Source organism: Tilletiaria anomala (assembly GCF_000711695.1).
Source record: "Tilletiaria anomala UBC 951 chromosome Unknown K437scaffold_33, whole genome shotgun sequence".
Taxonomy (NCBI): Eukaryota; Fungi; Basidiomycota; class Exobasidiomycetes; order Georgefischeriales; family Tilletiariaceae; genus Tilletiaria; species Tilletiaria anomala.
In genome coordinates, this window is record NW_013546989.1 from 84,217 (window position 1) to 107,426 (window position 23,210).

Below are 23,210 nucleotides of genomic sequence, written 5' to 3' on the forward strand. Positions count from 1 at the left end.
TCATCATCATCTCCTTTCCTGAGTCGTTGGTGGAGCGAGGGCACTGCAGCAGTGTATATATAACTATAGATGATAGATATATGTATATACGTAGTGACTCAGACTCAAGACTCGTTCTTCTACAACCAAGGTCACTCTCGACACAGCATGCTCTTACACACCCACGCACGGTAGTAGGTGAAAAGCTTGTCGTTATCGTTGTCGTTGTCGTCATCGGTCCTGCTCCTTGGCCCACCATCGCTTTGGCTGTCAGAACAGGCGACAGGCACAGTCGGCACCAGTCGAGCGCGACCCCTCTCGCAAGCTCACACACATACATCCAGCCAGGTTACGCTCGTCCTACTCAGTGTAGAGCAAGTCAAGGGTGCACAGCGTTGACAGGCGGAGAAGAGCAAGGGAGCAAGCAGCACGAAAAGGCGGTTAGAAAGACAGTCATTGCTGTTTCTTTCCAGCAACACACCGCCGCACTCTTGTCAGCTTGACGTCTTTCCTCCTTTCACACCCTTCAGGCAGCGTCCGCGTACGTCTTCTTCGACCCCTCACACCCCTGTCTCTGCCCTCATCCGCTTGTTATACCCACAGGGCTGCAAAGCAGAGAACGCATCGGCAAGCGGACAGACAACGGGAACGGACCTTGAAGGGCACGCCTGCCATCATGCGTGGTGAGTATCAGGCCTATTCCGCTCTCTAGCTCGTTCCCGTCGTTGCTCACACTGCCTTTCTCGCCAGACCCCGTCCATCCGTGCGTCGAGAAGAAATATGCCGGTGGCTCGCCGCCGCGCGGATGCGTGCCATGCTGACGCCGATGCTCTCCCTTGTTCGACGCGTCCTGTGCCATGCAGAGATGACCCTTCGCTCGACGCAAAGAGCGAGCAGATGACCATTGCGGGCGGAAGCAACACTCACGGGGTGCGTGCAATGTGCCCCCGGGTGTTCTCGTTGCAATCCTGTCCCCTACGCAAATCTTGGCTGACATCTCCCCCCCACCTAAAAATCATCATCATCGCAGAAAGTAAATCAGCACCCAGCATCCTCAACAGACGGGCTCTCCCCCCACGTAGACGGCATACCTGTCGCATCGTCCTGCGGCAGCGCAGCCGATGGGGACAGCGTACCCTCTACCCCGCCATTACCAATGTCGAGATCAATCTCTGCCGTTGCCGGCGGCGAAGATGCGCCGGCGGCCCCGCCACGCAGGATCCCGTTCCGTGTAGGTGTCGCGGAGGACCGGAACAAACGGTGGAGGCGGACAATGGAGGACTCGCACGCGTTCGTGTACAACTTTGGCGGCGTACAGGGCCAGGGCTTTTTTTCCGTCTTTGACGGGCACGCCGGCAAGCACTCAGCAGAGTGGTGCGGGAAGCATTTTCACGAGGTGAGTGCGCTGGCCTTTGATTCGCTCGAGCAGCGGAAGTTTAGGAGGGGCATGGGCATGCGTCGTTGCTTCCCTAGTCCATCGCATCCGTGCACTGTACGCTGAGCTGACGATGCGCTTGTATTGATCCTATCTGCGCGATAGTACTTTCTGCAATGCCTCGCGTCCAGCGGCGGGACACCCGTGCCAGACGTGCTTAACGAGACGTTCCACCAAGTCGACACGGCGCTGTCCAAGGTCGCGCAGGAGCAGGGCACCAGTTCGGGCTGTACGGCCGTCACTGTTTTCCTCCGTCTCGAGGACGACGATGGCGTGCCTGTCACTGGAGCCAAGTCCGGCGGCGTCGTGCCAGATGGCGCAGGCCAGGGCGCCGTCATCGGCGGCGCTTCTGCCGTTGCTACGGTTGGTACGAACGCGAACGTGGGCGGGATTGCAGAGCGTAGCGGCGGCGGGGGCCGGGGCGGTGACAGCAGCAGCAGCAGTGGCCGTGCTGGCGCAGTGGATGTCGAGGCGAAGGAAGGCACTTCAAAAAGCAGCAGCACAAGCAGCAACCGTAGCAGCAGCAGTGGCGGTCTGTTCGGCGCCTTCTCCAAGCGCGCGCGGCAGGCATCGAAAGAAAACCGGGAGGGGAACAGCAACGGCACAAGTGGGGAGGCGCCAAAGAAGAGGCCCGCACTCGTGTCTAACGCTTCCGGCTTGGTCACCGTCACGGGGACCGATGTCAGGCGCGTGCTGTACACAGCCAATGTCGGCGATGCCAGGGCGGTCCTATGGTGAGTCATCTCCCCACTTGCTAACTCTTGTCCCTAGTTTATGCACCTGCTAGCAGCAGAATCGCCGCTGACCACGCACGTCTCTCCCCCCTTCCAGCCGTGGCGGCAAAGCGATCCGGCTGACGTACGACCACAAGGGCTCCGACGCGCAGGAGGCCAAGCGCATCACCGACGCCGGCGGCTTTGTCATGAACAACCGCGTCAACGGCGTGCTCGCCGTCACGCGCTCGCTCGGCGACTCGTCTATGAAGGAGTTTGTCGTCGGCGCTCCGTATACGACCGAGACGAGGCTGACAGAGGAGGACTCGCTGCTGATTGTCGCTTGCGATGGTGTGCGTATGCGCCCCTCTGACGTGCGAACGAGGGCTGCACTTGCTGGTGCAACGTTGCATGCGTGAGCTGACACCTTCCCTTTCCCTATGACCTATCCCCAATGTTGTGCAGCTATGGGACGTTGTCGACGACCAAGACGCTGTCGAGCTGGTCAAGGACGTGCAGGACGCGCAGGAAGCGGCGGACCTCCTACTCAAGCATGCACTGCAGAACTTTAGCACCGACAATACGTCCGTCATGGTCGTCCGCTTTGCCGTTCCCGCCAGTGCTGTCACAGATCCCCGAACGGACTGAACGAAAGAGCGAACGAATGCAACACAACTTCCTCACCTTTTCCTCCAAGCCTTTCTAGTGCACGTGCTTGCATGCTTTTCAATACACCGCTAAACAATAACAAATTACGCATCGCTCTCCATACAGTATTCGAGCCAATAATCCATCAACCAACCTGACGAAGCCGAGACGAGGGGCGTGCTAGGACATTTCTCAGCGCGTTTCTCTTTTCTTCCATCTGGCAAGCCAGGTCCCTTTTTTCTGTCTTTGTCTTTGTCTCTGTCTCTGCCTCTATCTCTTTCTCTCTCTCCCCGCTCGGGCCGCACACGGCTTTGTGCAATGTACAGTAGCTGCATCCTCTCTACACTTAGCTTGTTCCGATGCCGCCTCCCCAGCGTGTGTGCGTGCGCGTGCAACCCAGCATGGCGCTGCCAGTGCCGGCGTTGCGGGTGGGCGGCGCACCAAGAGGGCAATTAGCAGGGGTTCCGAGCGCGCGTGCGTGCAAGTTTCACGCGTCCTTCGCCAGCGCCTTCTTCTCGTCCCTCACGACCTTTCTCGCGAGGCCTTCGCGCCGCTTCTCGCGCGCCTCGACGCCGATGCCGGTAAAGACGATCGCGGTGCCGAGCCACTGCAACGGCGTCAGGCGGTGGTTGTACGTGAAGACGGAGAGAAGCATAGTGAAGAGCTTGCGGGTTACCTGCGAAACGAGCGAGCGAGCGGGGTGGCGCAGTGTCAGAGCGCAGGCTCGTCGGCCCCAGTAGACCAATGGATGCCTCAAGACACTTTACTCACCGTGATGGAGACGAGCGTCAGGCTGCCGAAGCGCTCCAAAGTCTCGAAGATGGCAATCTGGCCGAGCGCGCCCGCTGCAGCGTACGCAAGCACATCGCGCAGGGCCTGGTCGTGCGTGGCCATGAAGTGGATCGCGGAGGCTAGCTGCGTCGTCGAGCTGCTTGTTGCGGCGGCGACCGCTGGCGCATCGGTCGACACCAGGCCGAGTCGAGCGAGCGCGGACGCGAGCAGCGGGATGGCGACAAGCACCTGGTGCATGGGGAGGAGGAGCGCAGAGGCAAATAAGCAAAAGGAGAGACTGTTCATCGCGAGCATCATCTGCGGGCCAGAGATGGTGTAGCGGCTAAACACCTCGTCTTGCGTTGAGTTGGTCGCGCCGTCCAGGGCAAGGTTGGCGGTGAGAAAGACCAATCCAAGGAAAGTATTGCCTTGCACCGCGGCATTGGGCGCTTTTCTGGCGAGCTTCTTCTGCTGCCCGTACAGCATGAACATGCTGATCCCGATCGTGACGAGCGCGACGACTACGTACTTGTAGGGCGCAAATTTGCGGCGGTAGAGGATGACGTTCATGAGCAGCACGGGAACCAGCTTGCACGACTTGGCCAGCGTCATGGTCGGATACGACAGGCCCTGCGCCAAGGCGAGGAAGCCGAGCTGCGATGCGAGGGACTGCGAGAGGGAGATGGACAGGTAACGGGAGAGCAGCGGCGGTAGGAAGGACTTGGAATTTCCATCTGCTGCTACTGTTCCTTTTGCCGCATGCCCATTTGCGGCTACCTTGTCTTTTGCCGAGCCATTTGCGACTGAAGGCACTACTGCCTTGCGCGCTTCCTCGGCGCCAGCGGTCGTGAAAGCGACACGCAGGCCAAGTGCGTCGAGCACAGAGCCGCTTCGGCCGGGTCGCTGGGTCCGCTTGATGGTAATCAGGTAGAGCGCCGCGACGACGGCGCAGAAGAGGCTCTGGAGTGCATTGAGGAAGAGTGGGCTGGAGAACCTGTCGCCAGGCACGGACGAGCCTGCACCGAGCTTGGCGTCGACGGCTGCTGCGGCGCCCGAAGCGAGGAGGGAGGATATCGACGGCGACGAAGCGGAGACGCCGGTGTCAACGCGGCTCAGCGGGTAGAGGTGCGAGGAGAGGCGCTCCTGCAGCAGCCCCCAGAGCAGGAAGAAGGTGTAGATGGCCGAGGCGCAGACGCCCAACGCTGCCAGCGACATGCTTGTCACCAAGATCGATTCCCCGTCCTCTCACCTCTTCGACTGCGGCCCGGTGCAGCAGGGAACTGGGCCCGGATGAAGTGTTTGCCTTGGCTTGTGGTTGTGCGGTGAGTGAGATGAGTCGATGCCGCCAGTCGGAGATATATACTTGATGGTGTCTGAGGGAGATTGACGAACCGCGACGTGGAGTGGAGAACGCTCCGCGTCGCGTTGCGCGTCCGCGGTGTCTCGGCACCAAGAACAAGAGAACAACAAAAAGCACACTGACCACTGCACATCCATCCAAGCGGACGCTGTATAGAAACGAGAGATAACCTGTGTGGATTCAACCCTTCTTGCTACATATCCACAGGCGTGGAGACAGGAGGATCTTTCGGCGCACACAAGGAGATCGATGCGCGAGCTTTCCTTTCCACCACCTAGCACCTGCCGGCTCCTTTACATCTTTGGCTCTGCTGTACACACATGCAGCTTGCACCACGGTGATGTTCATTAAGACCGCTTCACATGACGAGACGCCGATAGGAAATGTTCATCTACAGAATCGCGCACTTGGCATGTTCAGAGCAGCTTGCTCATCCAGATGAGCAGCGGGGATGGTCTCAATTCTCGCTCGTGCAGGAGACGGTAGACCCGTCAGCAAGGCGACACTTTGCACGGACCATGCGAACATGGGCGCGGGATTGCCTGTCGTAATTGGTGAATTGCAGTCGGCCAGTTTGCGTGAGACAGGACATTTGAGGGGGTGAAAGAAATGCTTTCTGGCTCTGCGACGAGACGCTGTTGCGCCTTCATCGTCGAGGCACAAGGTGGCGCGGCCGCATCGCGCCCCGCCGCGGCTCCGCCTCGGCAGCATCAACATGTGGCAAAGGGTGCATTAAACGATGCTCCACGGCGCCATCACCTTGGCCCTGGGGTGGTGTCGCCGGGCGGGGCAGGGATGCAGCGGAGCGCTTTTGACTTGCAAACCAGCACCTGTAGTTGCTTTCTCGTCGGTACCGTTCTGCACGTGGAACACAGAGCGTCTGGCGGCGGTTGAAGACGACTGCTGCTCCAACAGCTCTGAGCCGGGGCGGGCGGCCGATGTACCCCGAGCCTAAATGCGGTGAGAGGTCATCCACGCTGCCGCTCCATTTGCATGGTTTGCCCAATGTGGCGTGCGTGTAGCACAATGGCTCTTCGCTGCCCACTGACGGGGAAAGGGGGGAGCACGCGGATGTGAAAAGAGTCTGTGTGTGTGGGACTGGACCGCGGGTAGATGTGAGCGAGATGATGTGTGGTGTAGTGCCGTGTGGTGGGATCATTGAATAGACGAGTGCAGCCGCGGGTTAACTGTTGGAAAGAGCTGAATGGTCTAGTGCCATGAACTGCAGTACAGCGGCGGGGAGGGATGGCTGCACTGCGGCCTAGTGCTTGCTGGCACACCACACCGCACATCTACCACCGCGTGTCGCTCGTATCAACAACAAACCCCATAAACGGCTGGCGGCGGGGATAATCCAACCTCCTTTTTTCCAATGAAACAAGAGCAGCCGGACAAGGTAATTCTTGGTGGTTGCCTCTTTGCGTCGTGCGATGGCATCGATCAACCAACCAACATCTTTCTACCCCTTCCCACTGCAACCTCACCCTTCCCACCTATTCGGATGACAGTCCCTACGACTAGTGGCCAAGACAGAGAAATCCAACCGCCAGAAAAGTCTGCGGTGGCGAGCCTTGGCGAACCAAGCTCGCGCTGCTCAGTCGCGTCGCTACCACTTCTCCACCTATACCCTGTCCCTGCCCTGCCCTCCCGGTGCTTCACCCACAACGACAATCGCTGCCAAAGTAGAAGCGTCGCTCCCGGTAGCACCGTTAGCCTCGCTATCCACCAAGATAGTCGAGACGGCGGGCGAGCAGCATCACCGAGGCTTTCCTTGTGAGCCTGTCGCCACACGCCGTTTCCAAATTGCCATATCTCTCTGCGCCAGTTGGATCTTCGTACACGCGCCGAGCATTTACGACCGCTTTATATACCGTCTTTGCGCCCTACCGAACCGTCGCATCTACCCTGTCTACTGTAGACTACCCATCTACAGCACCGGTCCCGGCTGCACGCGCACCCACCGAGCATCCGGTAAAATTTGTCGCCGTGGCAGCAGCAGCGACAGCCGCACTTGGCACGGGCCAGCAGGGAACGTGGACACGGACGCGTGCACGTGCACACTCCACCACCACCGCGTCATCCTCCCCCTCCGCATCCACATTCATCCCTAGCAGTAACCCGATTTCTGGTTCACCTGCGGAGCACGATGCTCCTCAACATCTCGCATGCCGCGCGCAGCATGCCTGAGCCCTCCTCGCCCTCCTACAACCGCACACACACACGCACAGCACCAGCCGCTGACGATGAACTGGACAATCGTCACTCTCGTACAGCCACCAACGGCAAGGCTCCCCGTCGTAACGTGAGTATAGACCATGGCATATACCACTATACTCTCTCGCTTGTCGCTTGTACCACATCAAATGTCGTCCTCTCCCTATATTATATTCCACACTTGCATCCTAACCACACAGGCCGAGGTCCATTGTGCTCGAGCACAACCTGTGCACACGCATGCGTACCATTGTCATCCGAGCGAGCGCTGACCCGTTGCTCTCTTCGACTTTCCTGTACATCCGCGCCACCAACATACCGACTTGCAACTACCTGCACGGATACCGCTCGCTCACACGACCATGCGCAACGCAACAAAGTCGTGGCATTTCAAAGACACGCCGCCGCCCATGCCCGAGTGCTGGGGACACCGTGGCGTAAGTTGGTGCTCATTGCCCTATGTGTGTGTGCGCGTCTCTGTTCATCGCGAAGCTGACACCACTGCCGCCTTGTCTCTTACACCCTTCGTACGCTCGCAGGCCTCCGGCGCGTTCCCTGAGAACACTCTCGCCTCCTTTGAGCGCGCTGTCGCCGATGGCGCCGAAGGCATCGAAAGCGGTTAGTAGTCGATCTATGGCTGCACCATCTCCCTCCCCACCCCCTCCTTTTGTCTTTCCTCCCCCCTTTTTGCCCGGTCTTCCCTCTTTTGTGCGAGGCTGATCGATCGACTGGGTTCGGAGGCGCATTGGGTTAGCAATTTGGTCGGCGGGGAAGGCATGGTGTCGAAATAACACCGTACATTCCGGATTTGGGACAGTATGGGGCAGCTTGGGTCACCCCTTTAATAGAGAGTGGGAGCAAGGGGTACGCTTGGAGGGTACGGATGATGCGAGCGGGCTGGCTGCACCATGTTACCCCGGAGGGGTGTAAAGCTCATGCGCTCGTCTTTCTCTCACATGGCCAACTCGCCTCGACCTCCTTACGCGAACCTGTCGCGCACATCACCGCCGCAGACGTCCACATCACCTCGGATGACGTGATCGTCATGTTCCACGACCCTTCCTTAGAGCGCACCACCAACGGCTCGGGCCTTATCCGGGACCAGCCGTACCATGGCAACATTGAGAACATCCGCACGACCAAGACGCCCGTCCAGAAGATTCCGACGTTTCATGAGCTGTGCGACTTCCTCATGCGTCCAGAGTGCATGCATGTCAAGGTCAACGTGAGCCCTTTGCGCATGCGTAAGAGAGGCGTGGGAAGGTGTTCGTTTGCTGACCTCTTCCCCTCTTTATTTACTGGCCACAGATCGACATCAAGCCTGACAACGACCCAGACAGGCTGTTTTGTCTGATGAGGGAGATCGTCAACCGATATTCAGACTGCGAGACGGCGCTGTCGCCGCGCATCATCCTCGGGCTGTGGCACCCCAAGTTTCTGCACGCGGCGCTGAAGCATGTCCCACTGCTGCGCCGCATCCACATTGGCGGCTCCCCCTCGCTGGCGCGGCAGTACTTTTGGAAGCATTGTGACGGCTTCAGTATGTGGTTCGCTGGTCTGGTCGGCGCCGAGGGCCAGGCGTTCCTGCGCGAGGCGCAAGGCGCAGGGAAGGACGTGTACGTCTGGACCGTCAACCGCCCAGACGAGATGATCGAGGCGACGCGCTGGGGCGTCAAGGCCGTCCTGACAGACAAGACGGAAATTTTCCGCGACCTGCGCGTCGCCATGGCCAAGGACTTTGCCGCGACGCGCAAGGATCAGGTCGGCCTCTTTTTCCGCTGGGCGTCGTGGCGGTACTGGATGCTCCCCCAGTTCGTCATCCAGACCATGTGGGTCGCCAACCTCGAGAAGCGCGCTGGCGAGTCGTTCAAAGCGGCAGACGACCGCGCTCTGCGTGAAGCCGCAGCCAAGGTTGTCACCGCCGCCGCCGCGCCGCATGAAGATACAAGCGGGGCCACGACGGTCATCGGCTCGCCCGACGCGCTCAAGCCATCGCCGACCGACAACGCCGCCGTACCCCCGATTACGGCCAGCCTGGCTTCTCCGGCAGCATAGATGCTTCGCTACCGCAACTGCACATACATTAGCACGGCTCTTTAATCTCTGTTTTCCCGTGTCAGTCTATCCTGGCCAAAACCAGGAACCTGCATTCCACGGGAACCCACCTCATCAGCAGCAGTCTTCGTCTCGTGTCATCCGCCCTCATTCATCGATCAGTGTTCACTGCCCGGACGCTCTGCATCACTCCTTCATTTTTCCCAAGCATGCCGCGTTACAGGTTCCCGCCGCGGAGAAGGAGGGGTAGACCAATGGACATTTCTTCATCCAACCCATTGCCCCAGGTACCATTATGACGTCGTCGCTCGCCTGATCTGCGCGCCTCGCCTCAGAGCCAAGTCGACCATCCCAATCTACTCGACCTTCTTCGGCTCCTTCCCACCTCTTCTGCCCGATCCATTTAGCCCACTGTACAACCACCGAGCGAGCTCTCGTCTCATCGGTGCTGCGCCATCGCAATCATATTTTTCTCTCTGCTTGCGGGTCTCTTTCACACGGGTGACCGAACCATCGACAGCAAGGAGGCACACAGCCAACTTTTAGTTTTGTGTGTGTGTGTGTATGTTTTCGTGATCACTTTCGCCTCGTTAACGTCAGATGTGTACATGCACAGCGGGCTCTCATGCTGATGCGTCAACGATCCCTGACGCTTTCCCTGCAGTGTTTCAAAGATGGCATTGCGACGAAGTGATGGCATGTCAGTCCACATTGCTTTGTCGCTGGTCTGAGATCCAAAGGAGTCGGGAGACCTCAACTCACCTCCATTGACCATCTTGTCCGTCTGTGGCGCTCCCACGCTAGGTGTAGTTGTGTCGTGCTCGGCAGCACTTGAAGAGCCATTCGCCTGCTGTTGCAATGTAGCGGCAGCCGCTACGACGTCGCGTTCCGTGGCCAGCGCCTCACCCCAGCCCTCCTCGAAGAGGCCCGGGTCGACGGATGGATCGGCGATGCTGTCCGCGAGGATGGCTTGCTTGGTGCGCTTGGACGACGCCAGACTCGCCTTCCAGAGCTTGACCAGCTCGGGCACGCGCGAAGGGGCGTAGGTGCGCGCGAACAGCGCCGCTTCCGATATCCGGCCGGTCGCTTCAAGCAGTTCGATGCACGCACCCGAGTCGCCGAGCTGCAGGTGTGCCGCGAAGGCGAGGTTCGTCTGGCCCTTTGCCGTCGCTGCTTCGGCGACCTTGCGCAGGATGCTGCGGTCGCCTTTGGCGACGCCGAGCAGGAGCAGCGCGTTCAGGTCGCCGGCCTTGTCGAAGCACTCGTGCGCCGAGCTGACGTCCCAGCGCTCGAGCGCCTTGTCGCCCAGCGTCCGCCAGCGCATCTCCGATCCTGACTGTGGGCCCGAGCGCGTGATCTCTAGTGCGGTGTCAACGTCGTCCAGCGCGATGGCTAGGTCAAACTTGTGATCTGGGTCAGTGGACACCTGCAGCGCCAGCTCCTTCTGGTCCTGGCTCTCGAGGAATCGCGCGACGCGGTTCAGCTGATCCTGCGGCACGATTGCGAGGATTTCCTTGGCTGCGTCCAGATCCTGGCGCAGGATGGCGGTCTGGTATTGCACGACGGCGAGGGAGAGGGCGTAGCTGTATAGGTTCACGTCCTTGTCGACCGCGTAGACGCGCCCATGCCGCGGAATGTAGCCGAGCAGGTACAACTCCTGGTCGGTGTGGTTGATGGTGTGCGTCTGCTCGCCGACGAGATACTGCAGCTTGTTGCTTGCGGTCGTGTAGATCAGGCACTCGTCAGTCCACTTGGCCGTGCGGATCTGGTCCGCGACGTCGACGATGACCTCGAACGCATCTTCAACGCCCTCGTCGTCTACGGGCGCGCCACTCTCGAGATAGTCCTGGTAGGCCCCGTGGTCGAATCGCAGCACGTAGAACGAATCGTCCGTCACGATAGCGACCAGTTCGCCCGAGCCAGACCAGAGGATGTCCTTTGCGTCGACGTCGATCCGCCGGACGAGTGCACCGGTGTCCCAGCTGTAGAAGCAGACAAAGCCAGCGCCAAGGACACCGAGCAACGCACCGCCCTTGACGTTCTCGACCGAATAGTTGACGTTGAGCAGGCCAGAGCGCTCCTTGAAGTTGCGATCGAACACTTTGACCTTGGAGTTGGTCTCCTTGACGGCGTAGCCGTTGCTGTCAAGCGACCAGGCAAATCCAGTGCCCTGCCCGAAGGCCTTGTTGCGCCACGCGAGCGCCGTGTAGATGATGTACTCACCATCGCCGCAGACGGTGACGAAGCGGCCGTTCGGCGAGTGCTGGAGCAGCTGCGCGTAGACCTCTGTGTTGCCCATCTCACGCGTGGGGATCGCGATGCGCTGGCCGTCGACGAGCGCTGCGGCGCCAACGTCGTCGGCGAGCGTTGCGAGGTTGGCGCTGAGGACCTCCGAGTTGCGTGCGTAGATAACCTTTCCGGAGCCATCCATGCTGACACTTGGCTCCTCTTTGCCGAGCTTGACGACGACGAGGCCATCGTCGTAGCCGAGCGCGATGTCATTCCCATTCTTGCGGTAGGCGGCGCACCAGCAGCGTTCGAGACCGTAGTCGAGCGTGTTCTCGAGCCGGTAGGTGTTCGAGTGCCACAGCTTGACCGTCCCGTCCTCGGAGCCGGAAATGATGAGTGGAAGGGATGGGTGGAAGACAGCAAAGGAGACGTTGGAGACATGCCCCTCGAGCGTCTGGATACAGGACTTGGAGAAGTAGTCCCATACCTTGATCGTCTTGTCGTCGCCGCAAGTGATGATGTACGGCTTGTCTCCGCCGTGGTAGTACTCGACGTAGTTGACGCCTTTGTCGTGTGCTTCGAGCGTGTAATTGGGCGCCGAAACTCCAGACGATCCAAAGCCCGAGCCGCTGATGGTCCACACCTTGACGGTGCGGTCGATGGAGGCAGAGGCAAAGGTGTTGGAGTCTTTCGGGTTAAATGCCAGGTGCATGATGAAGTGTGTATGCCCTTCGAATGTCTGTGCAGAGGAGATGAGACCGGATGGGTTAATGCGACGACGAAAGGTCTCGAGACAAAGCTGGATTGGCACGGACCTGAACATGCTTCCAGTTCTTGTCCCAGTCCCACAGTTTGATGGTCATGTCATCACTGGCAGTGAGGACCAGGCTCAGTGTCGGATGGACAGCGAGGCATCGGATGTAGTCTGGATGCGCCTCGACCTGGCTGACCTTCTCGCTGGTGTTGTAGTTGTAGCAGCGCAGCTGGAAGTCGTCGCTGCCGGCAATGAACCAATTCTTGCGCGCAACGAAGCGGACGGCCCGCACGGGCACCTGCGCGACTTCGAACGTCTTGACGAGGGCCCCGGTGGTGTAGTTGTAGATCTGGACCGAGCCGCTGTACAGGCCAGCGATGACCCATGGCTCCGAAGGGTGGAAGTCGACGGATTTGATGCGGTCGGTGCGCGCAAAGAGCTTGCGCTGGATGTCGAGGAGCATCGGCATGGCTGCGACAGGTGCGGGTGATGTCTGCGTTTGGGATTCCTGTGCCTATGTCTATGCCTATGCCTGTGCCCTCGTCCCTTGTTCTTCGCGTCCAGACGAGGCGGCTTTGCTAGGATGTATGCATGCTCCCCAGGTGAGGTCTTCGCTATACTGTTATGCAACATGGGAGTCAAGTGGAGGACTCTTCTGTGATGTGGTGGCGCGGGCACTCCCTCCCGCTTCTGCGACACCAGGCAAAGTAGGGTTGATGCCCTGCCCGCACGTCGCGTCGCTCCCCCGCGGACGGCCAACCAACACTTTTCGACGCCACCTTCCCTTTTTCGTCATCGCTTCCTCCATTGCGTACAGTCAACTGAGATGTGGGCCCATCCGGTTCCCCATTGCTCACCATCTATCCATCCATCCATTGCACAGGATACGACTAGGCAGCCGGACAGCGGACACTGGCACAAATGGCGTCTTGAAACGGCGTCATAGCCAGAAACACCCGCCGTCACAAGGCGCTGATGCCTCCCAGGGTGCCAGAAGAAAGGTTGACATAGAACCTACATTCATACACCACGCTCACCTCGATCGCCTTCCCCATCCAGCATCCATCCGGGGCACCTACAGCCGCAAGCTCCGGGGGCGGATCGAGTCTCCACGCACACTCCCCTGCCTTGCACACATCCCGCCATCTACACAACTGTATTTTGGCTGCAGGAGCACGCGTTGAAGAAAGAGGACTCTGTAGCCACGCAATTGACGTCTGCCTGGCCAGAGTACAGACGTTCAAACTACGGGCCATCATGGACATCGATCCGTGCCAGCGTTTGCAGCAGCAAACATCAAACGTAACACAAGGTCAAAACCAAGGTTATGCACCACTGAAGTCCGTAGTGAGCAGTGTGCACCTAGCAGCATCAGCATTAGCATCATCAACAGCAGCGGCGGCGGCGGCGGAACAAATTACCGTCGACGACGACGCCCACGGCTGGGATCCATCGTTCTTTTCCCCCGGCCCGGCAGGCGCCTCCTTCCCTCCGATGCCACCCGCTGACTTCGAATGGCTTCAGCAGAACTTTGGAGGTGCTACCGCTGCTGTACCTGCGCTGCCTTCGCAGCAACAACAGCAGCATGACATATACACCGGTGGAGATGCATCGGAAGCAGCGCCGACATCGGTATCTGGGCCTGCCACCGTTTCTGCTCTCAACCCTACGCGGGCCCCGGTAGACGTTAGCTGTACCACGGAGCTCATCCCTCCGCCACCTACAGCAGTACCAGCAAACTATGCCGAGAACGATGCATACATCAACGACGAACTGCATCCTGATAATTTGCACAGCTGCAGCGCAAGGCGGTCCATCCTTGTAGCGGAAGAAGAGCAGTATGACCCTACGCGCTCACGGACGCCATCGCCAATCCTGGGCGCAACGCATCTCGATCTGGACGAGGACACGACCGAATTTGGCCACCTTGCTTTCCCTGCGCTCGGCCCGTCAACGGAGGAGATCCGGCAGTTCACATGTGACCCGCCTGAGCTGGCTTCGTTCGCACGGAACGAAGACCTTCTGCCCGAGGTTGAGGTGCGGAAGCTCGAGCTGCGGCTGAGGGAGAGCTTGCATCTGCTCGATGCGCCGTCCGTTGCCTCCTCCTCGTCGTCGTCCAGCGCACAGACGGCGGAAGCTGTGTCGTCGACTGCCGCCCGCAGCAAGGAGGAGATCGAGAAGCTTGTCAAGCACGTGCGGGCGCGCGAAGAGCAAGCGAACCTGTTGCAGAGCCAGCTGAGCAAGGTGCGCCTCTCAGCTCTCAGCGCGCTCAGCGCGAGCACGATGCATGGGCACCGCGCGCTGCACGCCGAGCGCGCGATACGCGCGCGCGTCGAGGCAGAGATGCACGGCGTGCGCCAGAACGCACAGATGCTCGCGCAGATGCTGCTGCGCGCCGAGCAGCGCTTCGAGCGCCTGTTGCATGAGCGCAAGGAGGGCATCATCGACGAAGTCACCGGCTGGGGCGGCCTCGTGGGTTATTCTGGTGGCTCGGGCGCTCTACACCAACGGCAGCAGCAGCAGACAGCAGCATTCTCATCATTGTCGTCGGCGCAGGGCAGGAATAAGTCGGTTTCTTCGCACTCTCGTGCGCAGCAGCAAGCTGAGGAACTGCAGCAACACCAGCAGGAAACACGACGGGAAAGCATCTGCGAAGCTGACGGAGTGAGCACATCGGCAGCCACCAGTGCAAAAGTCCCCGAGCAATCTGTCCAAGACGCTGCACGGGTAGCATTGGCGAGCGAGCAACAGCAGAAAGAGCAACAATGCAACGCGGCAGAAAGCGCACGCAGTGCCGTGGAGGGCGTGTCAGGAGGGAATGACTCATTACCTTTGCTGGTAGACCAGCAGCAGGAACAACAGTCGACTAGCAGTCCCGACATTGGAAGAGCGGCCAGAGAGGATGATGGCACTGCAGCCGGGCAGACGGATGGAAGGAGGAGTGCAATGCTGAATAACATTGATGCTTCCTTTGTGAGTCTCTTGAACTAATAGGGTATTCGATACGAATTCAACATTAGAAACCTTGACGCACTGACTCGCACTTGACCCATTCATCGATATTTAGGACATGGGAGGGCCAAATTCGCCGCTACCGGCCATCGTCAAGGAGCGCAACAAGCTGCTGGCCGATAAGCGCTACCTCAAAGCGCGCGTTAAGGACGCGGAGGCGCAGCTGGGCCGCCTGGAGCACGAGCTGCAGATGCTGCGCGGCTTCCTCGTCCGCAGTGAGGGTAAGCGCATCACCGGTGGCGGCGGCGCGGCCGTCGCACTTTGGAACGCTGCCGCGATTGCCGATGGCCCTGCGGGCTCGCGCCACCGCGCGCGCGAGAAGGCGCGCAAGAAGAAGGTCGCTGTAATGGGCGACGCCGAAGCGGAGCACCTGCTTCTCGCGGCCAAGACGCTGAGGGAGAAGGAGCGTCGGCAGGCCAAGGAGGCTGCTGCTACTGCGGCGGCGGAGGAGGAGGAGATCCGCCGTGCCGTCGCGGCCGCTGCGCTTCCGCCTCTACCCGTCAAGCCTCGGGGGTCCAGAGCGAAACAGCAGCAGCAACAACAGCACCAACAACAGCGGATAGTCGCGGATAGGCCTCCGAAGGAGAGGATCGACATGTCAGCGCTCGTGAGCGCGCTTCCGCGAAATGGCAGCGGCATCGGCGATGCTGGGCCTTCCATACCTGCTGCTGCTGCCGAAAGCCCGGCGGGTACGACGGACGTGCTTCGCCCGCCTCAGACGCCCGAGCTCCCATCCTCAGCCGCATCGGCGTCTGCGTCACTCAAGCTTGGTTCCGCGACGCCGCGCACGCCGCGCTCCGCGCACCTGCTCGCTTGTATCACAGGTGCTGTGACGCCAGGAAGTGCCGCGACGGCCCGGCGGCGGCAGAACATCAGCTCCGCGCGCGACGATGAGCATGAATGCATAGGCACGCCTGGCGGCGCCAGCAGCAGTGCTAGCGCCTACGCTTCTTCTGGCATCGATGGCCTCCTGCAGGCCGCACAGCTCGTCACGCCCGGGGGCACACGCGTGTCCAATCCGCCGCCGAGGTCGATGCACCCGCCTCATATCCGACCCGAGGAGGACGAGTACTACCCGAAGGGCGCACGGTCTGGCTTTGGAGGTATGGCGCTCGACGAGACCGTCCTTGGGATCCGCGGCACCCCCAAGCGTCGCCGTGTCGCGTCTGGCGAGGCAGAGCTGAGAGCTACCGATGATTATGCGGAAGGAAGCAACAGTCTTGGCCACAACAACGTCAATGGCAGCAACCGCAGGCTAAGGACGAGCACAGCGCCCGAAAGTCTACTTGCGTTCAGTGGCGCCGGCAGCGTCGCGAGCGCCGGTGAAGACGGCGCATGCCCCGCGTCGCAGCTCAGCGCGCTCGATTTGCTTGCGGATCAAGCGGCTGCGAGCCAGCATCCAAGCCAGAATTCCGACTGGTCCAATTCGAGTGCAGAAGACGACGAGGCACGCAACGCCATGCAGCTTGATGTGAAGCAGGAAGTAGACGAGCAGCAGCTGCAGCAGCAAGACGACGGGAGCGGTGCGCTCGATGGCAACAATGGACAAGCTGGTGTTCAAACTTCACCCGCGCGTGGTCACATCAAAGCCAAGCTCAAGCGCGGTCCAGAGATTCCAAAGGAGAAGCGCGTGCCGTACATTCGTTGGACGGACCCGGAGGATAGAAAGTTGCGTGCTGCTATCAAGGAGTACGGCCAAAGGTGCGTTAAGGGACTCGCGGATGCTTCAATGACTCGGAGTGATGAACTGTGCAACTGACTCTGGTGTTTGCATGGTTCATGGTCACAGATGGGAACTGATCTCACGTGCCGTCGGCACGCGCTCGTATCATCAATGCCGCCAGCGCTACCTGCTCATGCGCCGCAAAGAAGCCGCGCAACAAGGGCACTCGCTCGCGAACCATCCGCGCCTGGATGCTGATCGTGTCGGACCACACTATGAGGAGCCGCAGTACGAGCACTACTTTGATGGGGAAGGCGAGGGCGACGATGACGACGACGATGATGATGATGATGGACTTGAGCTTGCTGAGGACGAAGCGGACGAGCGCGGCGCTAGACGTGGAGCTCGCGGAGAAGATGGCGAAGACGACAAATGCGACATCATTGACCACGGTGTTAAAGGAACGGATGTTGGCGATACCACTGTGCGTCGAGCAGGCGGCAGTGGCAGCGGCGCTCCTGCTGCTACTGCTGCGCTTGACGACGAAGAGGACGAGCTCGCTTTCGACGAGGAGCAACTTAATCATCTCCCGTTCCAATCGGCCGCCGTACCGGCGCATCACCGCCATCGTAGTCTCTCGCTTGCAACAGCTTTGATGGCAGGTGCAGCGGACGAGTGATGTGGAAGATAGCGTGCGGAACCCGCTCATCTTGTAGCCCCATCGTTAGGTACCTGCCATAGACACTCAGTCATATTTTCGATTGCATTTGGATTTGTAGTTTGCTGCACCTTTTTGCATATTTGCTGTAGTCACGTCTCACTCGTATGTGCACAAAAAGATCGTCCCCCACCCCTTGCCTACGGACGGCGCTGCTATCTTTAGGAACAGCTGATACGATGGAACACTGTGTGGTTATGTGATCTATCAATTCGTGCAACATAGTGATACAAGACACGGACTACCCAATAAGAATTCGGAAAGCCCTCGCGCATCACACTCGCGCGCCTCTCATCCTTCAGGGCTTGGTGGCAAGAGTGCAGGCTAGCATATCGGTATCTATCCGCGTAAAAGCGATGTGCTGCGCTGCGCGACTTTTTTACCCCCTCCTCAGCAGCTTTATACCCGGACTGTCGTCTTCTTGCTCGCCTGGAGCAGCTTCCTGGTCCAAATCTCAAAGTAGTCTCTGAAGTAGAAGAGCAGCGCCTGTGCAAGAACCGCTTTGGTGATCTGCGCTTGCATGCCCTGGTACCAACCGGCGATTCCGCGCTCTTTTGCGATCTTGGTGAGCACATCGATCGCACCGGTGTACGGCGTGTTGCGCGCCTGCAGCCGAATCTTGGAGAGAATGTACGGGAAGGTGACGACTGTCGCGAGTGTCTTGGAGAGCGCGCCGATCAGGAATGACTTGCCCGGCGTCATCTTTGCGTCGCCTGAGGCGGTCAACACCATATTCTTGACACCTGCAAGAAAGGAAGCAGAAGAGTGGCACGAAAAGCCACGCGCGAACCTGTCAGCAATCCCAGCATTCGATGACTCAAGTGCAGAGTCTGCTATAGAAAGTAACTGCCTGCTGCACTCACGTTCGAAGACGCCGTAAGTGATTGCTGGGTTGATAGTGAGCACGAGCGAAGGCTTCAGACCGCGCCAAAAGCCGGTGATACCATCCTGCTGGTAAACGTCCTTTGCAACGCTGAGGAAGCTGTCCTCATCGTCCAACACCTTCTTTGCGACAGTGTTGGCCTTGTCGGAAGCTCTCTTCTCGTCTGCAACGGAATCTTTGAGGCTCTCCTTGTCTGCCGATTCGCCTGATGATGACGCAGGAGCGGAGCCGATCTGCTGCCGTGTTGCAATGACGCTGACGGGAATGGTGAAGATCTGCGCAAGCGTGCCTGCCAAAGCACCAAGGAGCAGCTCTACGGCTGTGCTGATACCTGGTGGCTTGCTACTCTTCGGCAAACGCAGAACACGCGTGATGTACAATGTTCGGACGACAGTGTACCAGTAAAAGTAGGCGAATTCTGCCAAGGGGCGAGGGGGCGGACCGAATGCGGAGGCCGATCCAGCATCACCGTCGGAATGAAATGTCAGCTTAAAAAATCATGGTATGCAGATAATCTTCGATTAGCACTCACGTGTGGAGAAAGTATTCACCATGCTGGCCCCGAACCCCTTGTACAAGCTAAGAGGGCCCTCCTTGCTCCTGGCGATGGCCAGGACACCCTCAAATAGGCCAACATCCTTACGGACTGTCACAGCTTTGGGATCCCTTGCTGCTTTTGCCGCTGGGCTCGCACCGACTACAGATGAGCTTCCGGCTTGAATGCGGGTCTTGACGCTGCTTCGCGAAAAACAGAAATGTGAGTAGAGGAAACGAAGCATGTTCCGGGAGAAACGCAGACAGATGAGAAAGGGGAGATTAATGGTCAGATGATGCGTCGGCGACTGCCAGCAAAGAGAAATCTGGTTCACCCACGTGTCAAGAGGGTAGCATACTGCGTTCGAGAATACGCCTCCGAGTGCGCCGGCAAGGGCATTTCCGAAGGGGGTAAGCGGTTCTTGCGCCATCCTGTCTCCGCCTTTTGGATCCCTATCAGCTATTGCTCCTTTGCTTTTATCTGCTAGAAGTCTGACTCTGCTCGGATGTCGCCGTGCGCTCGCCGCTGACCAGTCTACCTTTGCTGCTCTAGGTCCTTTCGAGTTTGACTTGACAATAATTAACTGGGTCGATAGGATGTTTCAGTGTAATGGACAAGAGAAGAGGTGGATTAGATGATGGTGGTGGCTGACTCTTTTCTGGACTGGATGCTGATGGAGACTGAGATCCAAACTAGAGCGTTGCAACCTGAAGATGATTGTGCAATCGGCCATCGGAGGGGCCCAGTCTGCGGTAAGTGAAAATACTGGTGAAAAAGCATGGATTGTGCATTAACAACAGGGAGTAGACCCGGATTCTAGGCCTTAGAATACCGGATATGCAGTTGCCGCCGGCTACCGGGCAAGGGGAGATGAACGGTTTCCGCTATTTACCGGCTCACATCGAACCGGCCCCTCGCCCCAAGTGCCCCCGCGCCTGGTACGGCAACAAGAGGTTCTCACTAAACTTGACTGAGGCAGGTGTGTACATTTAGGAGGCCCAGGTCACCACGCGCTTCTTCGAGTTTGCACAGCTTGGCGCTCGTCGATTACTGCTTGCTTACTGTCTCTGCGGCCGTCGCAAGGTGGGCTCGTGGCTATTTATCTGGTGGTGTAGACTCATGACGAAGACGGTGTGGTGGGTCGGCCAGCACAGGTATGCACAGGGTGTGAAAGCCGCGAAGCCCGGAAATCATGGTCTGCGAAGGTCAGCGCGAGAGTGAAGGATTAGGGTTTACGTAATCGGATTTTGGCCGTTGCGCCGCATACAAAGAATGATCTACTTTCGACTCGTAAACTTAACTATACGCTAATTGCACCTGGGAGCTTGAAGATCTACGGCATCTTATGGGCCATGCCTGGTGGAGGACTGTGCGACCAGGTAACTGCCGAGTTCCAGTCTCGTAGCGTCGGCTCGCAATGAGCATGCTGCAGGACCCGCTGGCGGATGGTGGGTCCACCTCGTCCTTCTCACCTATAACTCCCCGTGCGTTCTCCGTGGGCCAGCGGATCTCACATCACCATTCGCGCGGCACCGTGCGCTTCGTTGGTGCTCTGGGTGCCTCTTCAAATGGTGGTCGTGTTCCTTCGGGTACTTGGCTCGGCGTCGAATGGGACGACCGGAGGCGAGGGAAGCATTGGGGAGAGTATGGCGGTTGGAGCTACTTCGAGTGCCTGTACCACTGTCAAACGTGTGATTCTGAGGGCAAGGACGCTTCTGGAGATCGGCAGAAAGAGAGAGCTTCAAAAATTACAAGCTCCCCAGCAGCGGCAGCGACCAGCACAGCACACACATTTGGGCCAGCATCATTTTTACGGCCCACCGCTTCAGGTCTGATCACTGGCGCGTCTGTCCTTCAAGCCCTGCGCGACAAGTATGCACCCAACCCGAAGGAACGTTCCACCACTCTTTCCCCTAGCGAAAGGCAGAATGCGCAGTACAGCCGCAAGAATCTTGCTGAGATCGAGATCGAGATTCCCTATCTGGACAAGGTTGTGCGCAAAGTGGGCAGGCTGGATAGACTGCGTAACGTCGCGCTACAAGGAAAGATTGAGCACTTTCCCGAGGCTGAAGGTGGAGCTCAGTCTGGGAGTTTCCCTGTGGAAGCCCCTGGCAACGACGAGACGGAGGAAGAAGAGCGTCTGCTTGTCTCTTGCGCTTTTGATCAGCTCACAGGAGAAAATGAAGGTGATATCCAGAAGGCATGTCCAAGTGAGCCGGTTCTGTTTTGTTTTGCAAGTAGTACAGATGCGCGGTTCGAAGGACTGAAACCTGGTTCGCACCTTTCGCCGTGATTCACGCCACGTAGACATCACTGTCCTGGACCTTTCCAACAACCTTCTTTCGACATGGCAGGACGTCTCTGCAATCTGGGCAGAGCTTCCCCTGTTGGAAAGTTTCATCCTGGCCGGCAACCGATTAACCCGTCTTCCCACCCTACCTACTGCACCAGCGCTCACACTGGCGCCGAAGCTGAAAGAGCTCAATCTAGACTGCACCCTCGTGGATTGGCCAGACGTCGTGCGGGTCGTGACGAGCAGCATGCCTGCGCTTGAAGAGCTTAGCTTCGCAGGCAACAAAGCACGGCGGCTCAGTCTCGATTCGTGCAGCGCCACAAGAAACACATCTGCTGGGTCGGTGATATCACCACACACCAAGCTGCGCACGATCAACCTAGCTGGAAACGAGCTGAGCGATTGGGCCGGTGATATCGTCACGTTCATCGCGACCGTATTTCCAAGGCTTGTGCGCCTAAACCTCTCGCACAACAGGCTGGCGGCGATCGTGCCTCCGCCACAGCATCTTCAACAACAGATCAGTAAGCTGCCGGAGGCAGATACCAACACACCTGGCGATCAAAGAACACCACCCTTACCTGCATCGCTGCTGGCGCATGTGAACATTTCAAATAACCCGGGTTTGCACACATGGGCCGACCTGGAAGCGCTGGATGAGTGGGTGCGCGTCGCAAATACAGACGGGAAGCTGGAAGACCAGGAGGGTGAGTATCTACAAGGAGCGACACGTGGCGCGCCATCAGGCATAAAAACCTTGGTGCTTGACCTTGGCTCGGAGGTCACTCGACTTTCTTTGGATTCGGATGCGCAGCCTCATGGCACCTCCGCCAGCTCTGCGGTAAGCAAAGAGGCGGACGAGGACGAACTCCACCCGATCACGACAGCACAGTCATGGCGCACGCTCCATCCAGGAGACGCGACGATCGCACTAATTGCACGTCTGCCTGCGCTGTCGACGCTGAACGGCGGCATGATCCGCCCAGAGCAAAGGCGTGATGCGGAGGTGTACGTCCTTTCCAAATACGTGGAAGCGTCCACGGTATCGACATGGGCAGCGGCGTCGACGAATGCGGCGGTGCCACTCCCAAGATTCGCGGACCTGGCCGCCAAGTACAGAGACTCAAACGCTACTATGTCTGCGTCTGCTGCTCCGGATCGCGCAGCAGGCGTCCAGAGACCAGCAAAGGCGACACTGAAGAGCAAGCTGCTCGATTTGCACATCATTTTTCTCTCTCAACCACCGTCATCCGCGGGTCACGTCGCTGGCTCCGCCGGTGGCGATGGCGCGCGAGAAGCAGCACTGCGCATCGTGCATGACTCCTCGCTCAAACTCCTGCTCTCGACACCCCTGCGCATGGTACGTGCTAAGCTTGCGCGGCTCGCACCGCCGCCGCCACTTGCCGTGTCCGAAGCTGGAGTACACAGAAGATCGGTCGTGGCTGGCAGTAGCTTGCAAATGTGGGCTTTGCTTGGATCCGGAGTCGAGGATCAGCCTGAAGGATCAGCCGACGGCAGTCGCAAGCGCGAGAAGGACAACGACGAGAACGAGCAGCGTGAAGCAGCGGAACGTGCGCTGGTCAAGGGGCTTGGCGAGCTGCCGCTCATGCCGCTCGATGACGATCACCAACCATTAGACCACTTTGGCGTCAGCCAGCACGATTGTATCCTAGTATATCATACACCGCATCCCTAGCCGCCCTTCCTGTGCCAACGTACCTCAACAAATTGATGATCGCTGCTTACCTGCTCCAATCTCCCACTCCACAGAAAACGAGCATCTGTCAAAGTGTCACTAGCTTCCGAGCGACCCCGTTGCTGCTGCTGCTGATGATGATGCTTGTTCAAATGTATTGGATGCTTACAAATACAACAAAGGCCGATGTTGCTAACATACGCTCGGGATAGCGATGGGTGCAAGTGGGACTACGTGTGCGCGCAGTGCTAA

General features: G+C 58.8%; 10 protein-coding genes across 10 annotated transcripts; 7 read left to right on the forward strand and 3 right to left on the reverse strand.

Annotated features, from left to right (window-relative positions):
• Positions 1-11: 11 nt before the first annotated feature.
• K437DRAFT_104573 (uncharacterized protein) lies at positions 12-621 on the forward strand. The gene has a single exon (XM_013388214.1). The coding sequence runs from the start codon at positions 81-83 to the stop codon at positions 480-482; it is 402 nt and encodes a 133-aa protein (XP_013243668.1). The 5' UTR covers positions 12-80; the 3' UTR covers positions 483-621.
• K437DRAFT_104574 (PP2C-domain-containing protein) lies at positions 622-2,955 on the forward strand. Its single transcript, XM_013388215.1, has 5 exons — positions 622-909; positions 1,010-1,375; positions 1,520-2,148; positions 2,246-2,480; positions 2,593-2,955. Exons 1-5 carry the CDS (start codon positions 760-762, stop codon positions 2,773-2,775), a joined length of 1,563 nt encoding a protein of 520 aa, XP_013243669.1. The 5' UTR covers positions 622-759; the 3' UTR covers positions 2,776-2,955.
• Positions 2,861-5,037, reverse strand: K437DRAFT_294222 (UAA transporter). Its single transcript, XM_013388216.1, has 2 exons — positions 3,547-5,037; positions 2,861-3,451 (listed from the first exon to the last, which is right to left on the reverse strand). The coding sequence occupies exons 1-2, from the start codon at positions 4,759-4,761 to the stop codon at positions 3,263-3,265; spliced, it is 1,404 nt and encodes a 467-aa protein (XP_013243670.1). The 5' UTR covers positions 4,762-5,037; the 3' UTR covers positions 2,861-3,262.
• Positions 5,038-6,172: 1,135 nt separating this feature from the next.
• On the forward strand, positions 6,173-6,877 carry K437DRAFT_104648 (uncharacterized protein). Its single transcript, XM_013388217.1, has one exon. It carries the CDS (start codon positions 6,279-6,281, stop codon positions 6,681-6,683), a length of 405 nt encoding a protein of 134 aa, XP_013243671.1. The 5' UTR covers positions 6,173-6,278; the 3' UTR covers positions 6,684-6,877.
• Positions 6,878-7,052: 175 nt separating this feature from the next.
• On the forward strand, positions 7,053-7,743 carry K437DRAFT_268026 (uncharacterized protein; the record flags this gene model as incomplete). Its single annotated transcript, XM_013388218.1, has 3 exons — positions 7,053-7,208; positions 7,501-7,557; positions 7,660-7,743. 3 exons carry the CDS (start codon positions 7,053-7,055, stop codon positions 7,741-7,743), a joined length of 297 nt encoding a protein of 98 aa, XP_013243672.1.
• Positions 7,744-7,810: 67 nt separating this feature from the next.
• Positions 7,811-9,458, forward strand: K437DRAFT_104737 (PLC-like phosphodiesterase). Its single transcript, XM_013388219.1, has 2 exons — positions 7,811-8,345; positions 8,429-9,458. The coding sequence occupies exons 1-2, from the start codon at positions 8,004-8,006 to the stop codon at positions 9,173-9,175; spliced, it is 1,089 nt and encodes a 362-aa protein (XP_013243673.1). The 5' UTR covers positions 7,811-8,003; the 3' UTR covers positions 9,176-9,458.
• Positions 9,459-9,733: 275 nt separating this feature from the next.
• K437DRAFT_256083 (putative SEC27-coatomer complex beta subunit) lies at positions 9,734-12,763 on the reverse strand. The gene is made up of 3 exons (XM_013388220.1): positions 12,220-12,763; positions 9,938-12,143; positions 9,734-9,833 (listed from the first exon to the last, which is right to left on the reverse strand). The coding sequence occupies exons 1-3, from the start codon at positions 12,625-12,627 to the stop codon at positions 9,799-9,801; spliced, it is 2,649 nt and encodes an 882-aa protein (XP_013243674.1). The 5' UTR covers positions 12,628-12,763; the 3' UTR covers positions 9,734-9,798.
• A 231-nt stretch (positions 12,764-12,994) lies between these two features.
• K437DRAFT_256084 (uncharacterized protein) lies at positions 12,995-17,678 on the forward strand. The gene is made up of 3 exons (XM_013388221.1): positions 12,995-15,131; positions 15,226-16,871; positions 16,960-17,678. Exons 1-3 carry the CDS (start codon positions 13,416-13,418, stop codon positions 17,510-17,512), a joined length of 3,915 nt encoding a protein of 1,304 aa, XP_013243675.1. The 5' UTR covers positions 12,995-13,415; the 3' UTR covers positions 17,513-17,678.
• Positions 17,679-17,742: 64 nt separating this feature from the next.
• On the reverse strand, positions 17,743-19,626 carry K437DRAFT_235037 (mitochondrial carrier). The gene is made up of 4 exons (XM_013388222.1): positions 19,308-19,626; positions 18,967-19,169; positions 18,415-18,852; positions 17,743-18,294 (listed from the first exon to the last, which is right to left on the reverse strand). The coding sequence occupies exons 1-4, from the start codon at positions 19,397-19,399 to the stop codon at positions 17,951-17,953; spliced, it is 1,077 nt and encodes a 358-aa protein (XP_013243676.1). The 5' UTR covers positions 19,400-19,626; the 3' UTR covers positions 17,743-17,950.
• Positions 19,627-20,293: 667 nt separating this feature from the next.
• Positions 20,294-22,962, forward strand: K437DRAFT_256086 (uncharacterized protein). Its single transcript, XM_013388223.1, has 2 exons — positions 20,294-21,179; positions 21,277-22,962. The coding sequence occupies exons 1-2, from the start codon at positions 20,387-20,389 to the stop codon at positions 22,956-22,958; spliced, it is 2,475 nt and encodes an 824-aa protein (XP_013243677.1). The 5' UTR covers positions 20,294-20,386; the 3' UTR covers positions 22,959-22,962.
• The last annotated feature ends 248 nt before the right edge of the window (positions 22,963-23,210 follow it).

Coding starts and splice junctions, on each gene's coding strand:
- K437DRAFT_256086 (XM_013388223.1), top strand. CDS start 20,387: ATGAGCATGCTGCAGGACCCGCTGGCGGATGGTGGGTCCACCTCGTCC. Junction 21,180..21,276: donor TATCCAGAAGGCATGTCCAA/GTGAGCCGGTTC, acceptor CACGCCACGTAG/ACATCACTGTCCTGGACCTT.
- K437DRAFT_235037 (XM_013388222.1), bottom strand. CDS start 19,399: ATGGCGCAAGAACCGCTTACCCCCTTCGGAAATGCCCTTGCCGGCGCA. Junction 19,170..19,307: donor GTATGCTACCCTCTTGACAC/GTGGGTGAACCA, acceptor TTCGCGAAGCAG/CGTCAAGACCCGCATTCAAG. Junction 18,295..18,414: donor CACTTACGGCGTCTTCGAAC/GTGAGTGCAGCA, acceptor CCTTTCTTGCAG/GTGTCAAGAATATGGTGTTG.
- K437DRAFT_104574 (XM_013388215.1), top strand. CDS start 760: ATGCCGGTGGCTCGCCGCCGCGCGGATGCGTGCCATGCTGACGCCGAT. Junction 1,376..1,519: donor GCGGGAAGCATTTTCACGAG/GTGAGTGCGCTG, acceptor TCTGCGCGATAG/TACTTTCTGCAATGCCTCGC. Junction 2,481..2,592: donor TGATTGTCGCTTGCGATGGT/GTGCGTATGCGC, acceptor AATGTTGTGCAG/CTATGGGACGTTGTCGACGA.
- K437DRAFT_104573 (XM_013388214.1), top strand. CDS start 81: ATGTATATACGTAGTGACTCAGACTCAAGACTCGTTCTTCTACAACCA.
- K437DRAFT_294222 (XM_013388216.1), bottom strand. CDS start 4,761: ATGTCGCTGGCAGCGTTGGGCGTCTGCGCCTCGGCCATCTACACCTTC. Junction 3,452..3,546: donor TGACGCTCGTCTCCATCACG/GTGAGTAAAGTG, acceptor CTCGTTTCGCAG/GTAACCCGCAAGCTCTTCAC.
- K437DRAFT_104648 (XM_013388217.1), top strand. CDS start 6,279: ATGAAACAAGAGCAGCCGGACAAGGTAATTCTTGGTGGTTGCCTCTTT.
- K437DRAFT_256083 (XM_013388220.1), bottom strand. CDS start 12,627: ATGCCGATGCTCCTCGACATCCAGCGCAAGCTCTTTGCGCGCACCGAC. Junction 12,144..12,219: donor AGAACTGGAAGCATGTTCAG/GTCCGTGCCAAT, acceptor TCCTCTGCACAG/ACATTCGAAGGGCATACACA. Junction 9,834..9,937: donor GGACAAGATGGTCAATGGAG/GTGAGTTGAGGT, acceptor GAAACACTGCAG/GGAAAGCGTCAGGGATCGTT.
- K437DRAFT_256084 (XM_013388221.1), top strand. CDS start 13,416: ATGGACATCGATCCGTGCCAGCGTTTGCAGCAGCAAACATCAAACGTA. Junction 15,132..15,225: donor ATAACATTGATGCTTCCTTT/GTGAGTCTCTTG, acceptor ATCGATATTTAG/GACATGGGAGGGCCAAATTC. Junction 16,872..16,959: donor ATCAAGGAGTACGGCCAAAG/GTGCGTTAAGGG, acceptor TCATGGTCACAG/ATGGGAACTGATCTCACGTG.
- K437DRAFT_104737 (XM_013388219.1), top strand. CDS start 8,004: ATGATGCGAGCGGGCTGGCTGCACCATGTTACCCCGGAGGGGTGTAAA. Junction 8,346..8,428: donor GCATGCATGTCAAGGTCAAC/GTGAGCCCTTTG, acceptor TACTGGCCACAG/ATCGACATCAAGCCTGACAA.